Genomic DNA, 7,859 nt, shown 5'->3' with positions numbered 1-7,859 from the left:
GTGTGTGTACCGAGAGTAATTGGAGCTCAATAGATATGCATTATGCTCTTTTTATTTCTCTGTTAGCTTATATTATGTAGTGAGTGTTGCAAATTAATGAATAAGATCCACAATTTAGCTATAAAGATTCAATTTTTTAATTGATTGATACATTTATCAGTTGGATAAGACATACTTTTGCTTGAAGCTTAGAGTTTGATGAAGTGGTAAGGAAAAAAGATGGTGTTAGTTTTGACTTGTGTTAGTTAAAGTGAGAAAAAATCTTTAGTTGGATTGGAGATGGCTGCAAAACTTCTTCATTCATTAGCAGATGAAAACCCAGATTTGCAGAAGCAAATTGGCTGTATGACTGGAATTTTTCAGCTCTTTGATCGTCACAATTCGCTTCACACGAAGCGTCTCCCACACAAGAGACTTCCTAATCCAACTGGTAAACAGACTCTTATCTTATCCATCTGTTGTAGAGAATTACGTACTATATTGTAGTGTTTATTGTTTGGTTCATCATAATTTGATTAGCTTGTTTGTGCTGCATTTCTCTGTTATTTGGTTATCTGAATTATTTAAAGGTTGTATTTTGACCAAGTAATCAATAATTGTTGGTCTGAAAGGATTTCTTTTTTGGCAAAACATAAAATCTAAAACAGAATATTTAGTGAAGAATCAATTGTTTCATGCTAATTTGTATCTTTCAAGAAATTGTTGTGTGTAATCTAATGCTTGGGTATTATTATGGTAGGTACTTCCATTACAATGGTATAGATAGGGAATCCAGCAGTGTCTACTATCCGACAACGGCTTCTGTAAGAACAATTTTGCTTCTGTTTCTTTACAGATTGTTGAATCTAAGTTCCGAGCAGTGAATTATTTCAGGCTACAGAAATCAATTTGTGAACTTTTTTCTGTCTGCAGGAAACGAGTCTGAACAAAAGTACTAGTGAGAGACAAAGGGCGTCGACAGAATCATCAAGACCGTCATGCTCGTCGTCTTGTTCATCGTCTATGTCGTCTCTGGAATGTAACAAAATCACTCAACCGGAAAGTTCACCATTTGACCGTATCATATTTCCAGAGACGCCGTCGAGGGACCAGTCAATTAATTCTCCACGTCTAGGCCGTCAGTCGCTGGATCTCCGAGATGTGGTAAAGGACTCTATGTATAGAGACGGCAAAGTGCTACCAGTAAAACTTCGACGACGGCGACGAAAGATCAGGAAGCAGCGGGGCGTGCTATGAAACATAGAGACTCCCCGAGGCCTTTACAGTTGTCGAAATCTGTGAATGATCAATCTCATGGATTTGGAAATATTGATGGGACGACACCAGTTGATCTCAAGGAGTCTCTTAGAGCCCTTGCAAAGCTAAGGGAAGCACCATGGTATAGTAATAACTATAACTATAGTACTGAAATCGGAGATTCGAAAGCCAAGGACGCGCCTCCACGATTCTCTTATGATGGAACTGGAAGAGACACCATCAAGACCACCACCAAGCTAAAAGAACTCCCCCCCAGACTTTCACTGGATAGTAAAGTAAGGTCCTTGAGGGATTCAAAGTCAAACAGTGGTCAATCAACTGGAAACTCAAACGACAATATCCCGCCGCCACCAGGTTCGGGTACTCGGCCTACCAGTGTGGTGGCCAAGTTGATGGGTCTAGAAGTATTGCCGGATTCTGCCAAGGTTAATCATTTCAGTTTGGTGAAAACTAACTATGTTGAAGATGCCGATATAAGAATTCCTCATAGGTCTCCAAGAAGCTCATTGAGAGATCCTGTTTCGCCTAAGCGGGAAGAATCCAGATATAATGATGAAACCCATCTCAAGCTCCAAGGTTGCTAGTGAACCGGCACCATGGAGGCAGTCATCTGATGGAATATCTCAGAAGTCGGCTTTCAGGTCTGTCAAAGTACCAGTAAAGGCGCAAAATTCATTCCCATCGGTTTATAGTGAGATCGAAAAGAGACTGAAAGATTTAGAGTTCAATCAATCTGGGAAGGATCTCAGAGCTCTTAAACAGATATTGGAAGCAATGCAGGTTAAAGGTCTTTTAGAGAGCAAAAAAGAAGAACAAAGAGAATATGAACCAAAGTGTCATAATACAAGTCAAAGGAACCCTCCTAGAACTTACGAGTCGCCAATTGTAGTTATGAAACCAGCCAAACTTGTTGAAAAGTCCGGTTTAACCAATAACCGAACTTCCAAAGAGATGTCTCCTAGAAACAACATTTCCACTGATAATAGAAGCAGTGTCAGGAATTCAAGAACTACAAATTCTTCGTCAAAGGAAAGCAACAACACGAGTTCAATGAAGGGTTCTGGATCAGTGAGCCCTAGACTGCAACAGAAAAAGCTCGAGTCGGAGAAACGTTCTCGTCCACCGACTCCTCTTCCTCCTCTATCTGATTCAAACAGACCAAGAAGACAGCAATCCGACCGACGATCAACGGAATCAGGTTCTCCTGTTAGAAAGGTTAGACCAACAAAATCTAATCAACAGAAGAATGATGTGGATCAACTTCAAGTGAGTAACGAATCAGGCAGTGTTATTTCCTGGAAATCAGTGATGGATGAGGAGGTCACTAGTACCCAAAGTCCTTCCATTACAACATTGAAGGTTAGTCTTTGTAATCTCGTGAATTTTTTTCTTTTTAATTTTTTTTCTATAAGGGAGCGAAAAGATATCATTAAATTTGAAAGGGTGGTCGAGATGATCGATATCGATTACCGATAATCTTCGGATGAAACCATGGCCTTAATACGTATTTTTCCTAGTTATGGTTTTTAGATACGATTGACATGTAAAAAATATATTTATTTTGTTTATTTCAGATACAATCTCCGAGAATGGATGAAAATGGGTTACGAGAACTCGCCATTGTTGCTCCAGAGCATCCAAGTCCTGTCTCTGTTCTTGATGCTTCATTGTATAGGGATGATGAGCCATCTCCTGTTAAAGGTAATCATCAGTTGGAACTCGTGTTCAAAGATACTCATACAGAGATGAATCGGAAGAAATTAGAGAACATTGAACATTTGGTTGAAAAGCTTAGACGAGTAAACTCAGGTCACGATGAAGCTAAGACAGATTACATAGCGTCTCTTAGCGAGAACACAAACCCCGATGATAGATACATATCGGAAATATTATTAGCTTCGGGTCTACTGCTTAGGGATGTTGGCTCATTTCAACTTCATGCTTCCGGCCACCCCATTAATCCTGAGTTATTCCTTGTTCTAGAGCAGACTAAGGCAAGCAAAGAGTTTTTTAATAAGAAAGGAGCATATTCCAAGCCAGATCCTGAGAAATCCCACCGGAAACTAATCTTCGACGCTGTTAACGAGATTCTCGTCGGAAAGTTGGATTTCTCTCAGCAGCCATGGTTGAATTCTGCAATTAAGAAGAGACTAAACTCACAAAAGCTTCTAAAAGAACTATGCTCCGAGATACAACTGCTTCAGGCCGTTAAACCTCAATTCTGCTTAGAGGAAAGAGGAGGAAGACAGCCTCAAACACATTCTGTTCGAGGACGTGAATCGTCGAACGGGGAGTTGGAAGGATTTTCAAGGTGAACTTCCCAGCATAGTTTTAGATGTTGAGAGATTGCTGTTTAAGGATTTAGTCGATGAGATCGTCCATGCTGAGGCTGCTACCTTGCGCAACAAGCCAACTAGGCGTAGGCAGCTCTTCACATCCGCACAAAAGCATTGATAGTTCCTTCTTTCTTACGTTTTCTGATTTGTTATTGCTTGCAACTTACGCTATTGTTTTTTTTTTTTTTTTTGTTAAATTTAGTATATACTAATTCAGGATTGTAAAGAAATTACCTCAGTTCTACTACTGCAATACGTGTGTTCATGAGGCACAACATTAACTTGTATATGTTAAATTAATTTGAAAAATAAAAAGCATGTATCGACAGACGGACACGGAGGTAGTAATATGGCCTTTTCTTTTGGACACAAAATGGATGTTTTTTAGGCACAAGAATTTGCTTTGTTGCTTCCACATTTATGTACAAAACTTGAATAAGTTACAAGCAACAGAGCTACATAATTCAATAATAATGCATTGATGGATGGACTATGTGTCTCAATTTCAGGGTTAAGAATTTAGTTATTAGAGTTTTAAAATTAATTAGGGCCATTTAATGTTTAATCATTGATGCTTGCTTGCTACGAAAACTCACCAAAGATAATGCCATTGACTTAATTAGCACTGCCTGCTTGATTGTTTGATAATTGGATATACAATAAGCAGGAAATTATAACCGTATATTATAATCTTAAAAGGTAAACATTTAATTAGATTTTTGGTAACATGTGAACAGATATACATGTCCCGAAAATCCAATTTTCGAGACAATTAATTTTAACCACGATTTATGGGTGTGATTGTCCCGAATATGCCAAATACGGAATTCAGTTGTCCCGAATATACCAAATACGAAATTCATTCAACACCAGGCTATTTGAGACAACATGCAGTTGTCCCGAAAATTCCAAATACGGAACTAAACAAAAAACTTAACAAATACGGAAATCCCAAATAAGGGACTAACTTTATTAAACAGTTTTTCCAGTGATTTTTCTTTGAGTAATCATAACTAATAATTATATTATTACTCCATATAGTTTGTCACAGGTACATGGTAAGTATATATATACATTTTATCATAAAAAAAGTATATATTACTGATTAACAGAAATGTAGTATTTTTTATTTTTTTAAATAAATTGTGTAGTACTATTTACTGTATTTTTTTATTTTATGTTTAATTATGTAACTGAATATATACTACAACTTCAAAAACAAAAAAAAAAACTGAATATATACTACTATTGCACACCCTTAGGCTTAGGGCTAGTGTTAATTTGTCAGAGGAGATTTCGCTTTAGCTAGTGTTTTTTATGAATAATTTTCTCAAAAATCAAGGAAGTCGAAAACATGAATAGTTCCCGGAAATTCCAAGTACGGAAAAAATTGTATATCAATTCATTTGGGTTTGTCTTTTTCGGGACAAGAGTCATTCCGGAATTGTCATTCTCGATTTTGGTTTAATTAATTTTACCTGATTGGTGTAATTATTATGCAATAATTATTATTTTTTCTAAAAAAAACTATCTCCCGGAACTCGAGTTTTCGGGATTGTGCTAATTGAAATACCCTATTAATTAATTACAATTACTTGTCCCGAAAACCTCATTTTCGAGACCAATTTTTTATGTTTATCTCTTAAGGTTCACGTGTATAAAAGTGGCGCACCCTACAATAAGAAGGACAAAAAGGTCTACAACTTTTTCCCCAAGCACTTTTCAGACCACTTCGTACTCTAAAATGTCGATAATCGCCTTCAACTCGAATGAATGCATGCATTGCTCTATGATTGGGAAGCTGTTTTTATCGAGTTAGATTTGGTGATCACGAATTTTTTAATTATTGCCCCTGGTTTAAGACAGAAACGAAACTTGCAGTAACATTTTGGTTTCTTGGATGCTAATTAACCAAACCATTAACAACACTACGACTCGGTTATGTAAATTACAACTAGGGTACCCAAAAAGATTCCAATAAAACTACAACTCGGAAATAAAATTATTACTCTATATCCATCAATAAGACTACAACTCGGTACAAAATTACTTCCCGATATCAATAAGACTACAACTCGGTACCCAATTTACTACCAGGGTAATTTGAATAACACTACAGCTCGGAATTTCCTAACTCCTCCAATAACAATGAACATCAAAATACCAATAAGACTGCAACTCGGAATTAAATTTATTACTATCAATAACACTACAAATCGATTAAGTAAATTACAACCAGAGTTGCAGTTTAGATAGAAATAAGACTACAACTCGGAATTAAATTTATTACTATCAATAACACTACAACTCGATTACGTAAACCCTAGTTGCAGTATAGATATCAATAACACTACAACTAGGAATTTAATTTATTACTATCAATAACACTACAACTCGGAATTAAATTTATTACTATCAATAATACTACAACTCGATTGCGTAAATTACAACCCGAGTTGCAGTTTAGATACCAATAAGACTACAACTCGGAATTAAATTTATTACTATCAATAACACGAAAACTCGGATCTAAACATAATACCAATGACAATTAATCAATAACACTACAACTCGATATAAATTATTTTCCAATATCAATAACACTTCAACTCGTTACCCAAAGTATTACCCGGGTAATTTGAATAACACTACAGCTCGGAATTTCTTTTGTTCATTGTTTTGCACTTCCAAAGTATTACCCGGGTAATTTGAATAACACTACAGCCCGGAATTTCTTTTGTTCATTGTTTTGCACTTCCAAAGTATTACCCGGGTAATTTGAATAACAATAAAAAGGCACACCCTTTAATATCTCTGTCTCTCGTCTATACAAATGGAGACAGGCATTACGAAAGACATTAGAAAGGAATAAAACACGGCATGAAACACAAAAATCGGAATCGCATAGGTTTTATGGTCTTTTGACAATCAGATGGAATGTGATCTGAAAAAAGAGGCAATTCACTAGAGCTAAGCTGGTTTTAACAATGTGGCCACTAATACTAAATCAGTTCCTAGCCATTAAACAGTCCTATGAATATTAACAATGATGAGAACAATATTTACTTTTTAATGTTTTTGTTTTCACAGAGCTACTGTTAACATTTTTAATTGCAGTGTAAGTTATCGATTTGAAGAGGACGCGATATATATCGAGATGCAGAAATTGGGTGATCATAAGCTACTACCTCAATTCCGCTAGCTTCAACAATGAGCGACGTGATGAAAGTATGGGTTCACATATATCTGAGAATTCTATACTTCTTCCGTCTCAAAATACATGATGTTTTGAGACGGAGGAAGTATTATTTTTGGGTCCTATTGTGTAAGGTGAAAGGTTTACCAAAGACTTTGAAAAATTAATTGTCGCCCCCTGGTTTCTTAAGACAGAAACGAACATACGTACGGCAGCATTTTATTTTTTAGGAAGCTAAACAAAAGCATCAAAAAGCTTGAATATTGAGAAAGAGTACTGGTGGAGCTTTAGTTGAAATTGAATTCCGAGTCTCCATTCCTCGTCGAGATCGAGTAAATTACGATCGTCTAATTATCACGAAATCTTATATATAACAGCGAGACTTTTCTAATTTTAAATTATATACAACAACGAGATTTTAGATTTCAAGCTAAAATTTTAAATTAATGATATTTTTTTCTATTCTAATTAGGAAACCAAAACACAATAATAACATAATGATTCCTAATAAAATTCTACAATTATTTTTTTCTAATATAATAATTTTATTCCTAATCAATTTCCTATCTATTATTTAAAAATTTATTACTAATAAAATTCATATATTTGTTTCTTCTATTCCTAATAAAAGGGCACATCTTCTTTTCTCCTATTCAAACGGGCATATTATTTAAAAAATTATTTCTAACTAAATTATAATATATATTATTTTTTCTAATTTTTTCATTAAACTATTATTTCTCATAAAAATCGGTTGTATTTTTCTTCTATTCTTAATTGAAACGTGCATATATTATTTTCAAACAATAGAAACAACTAAATTGATTAGATACAATTACGAATTTTGTTATGAAACCAAATCCTTCATATATAACTTTTACCTCTTATTATGTTTATTATTTTCTAAAACAAAATAAATTTTAAATTTATAGGATTATAGATTTGAAAATCAAATCAAATAATTATAACTGATGTAAAGTTAAAATATTTTTATTTTAATATAATTTTTTACATAGATTTAATAATATTTAATATAAATAATTATTATATAATTTTTTATATATATATAT

At 34.5% G+C, this 7,859-nt stretch overlaps 1 protein-coding gene across 1 annotated transcript; it reads left to right on the top strand.

Annotated features, from left to right (window-relative positions):
• The first annotated feature begins 279 nt into the window (after positions 1-279).
• LOC139881383 (protein LONGIFOLIA 1-like) lies at positions 280-3,711 on the top strand. Its single transcript, XM_071865865.1, is given in 8 exon segments — positions 280-430; positions 570-585; positions 740-803; positions 913-1,197; positions 1,200-1,787; positions 1,789-2,616; positions 2,832-3,491; positions 3,493-3,711. Coding segments are annotated over 8 exon segments (2,811 nt in total).
• Positions 3,712-7,859: the final 4,148 nt, after the last annotated feature.

The sequence above is a fragment of the Rutidosis leptorrhynchoides genome, unplaced genomic scaffold, assembly GCF_046630445.1.
Source record: "Rutidosis leptorrhynchoides isolate AG116_Rl617_1_P2 unplaced genomic scaffold, CSIRO_AGI_Rlap_v1 contig148, whole genome shotgun sequence".
NCBI classification, from domain to species: Eukaryota; Viridiplantae; Streptophyta; class Magnoliopsida; order Asterales; family Asteraceae; genus Rutidosis; species Rutidosis leptorrhynchoides.
This window is presented reverse-complemented; position numbering and strand designations above follow the sequence as displayed.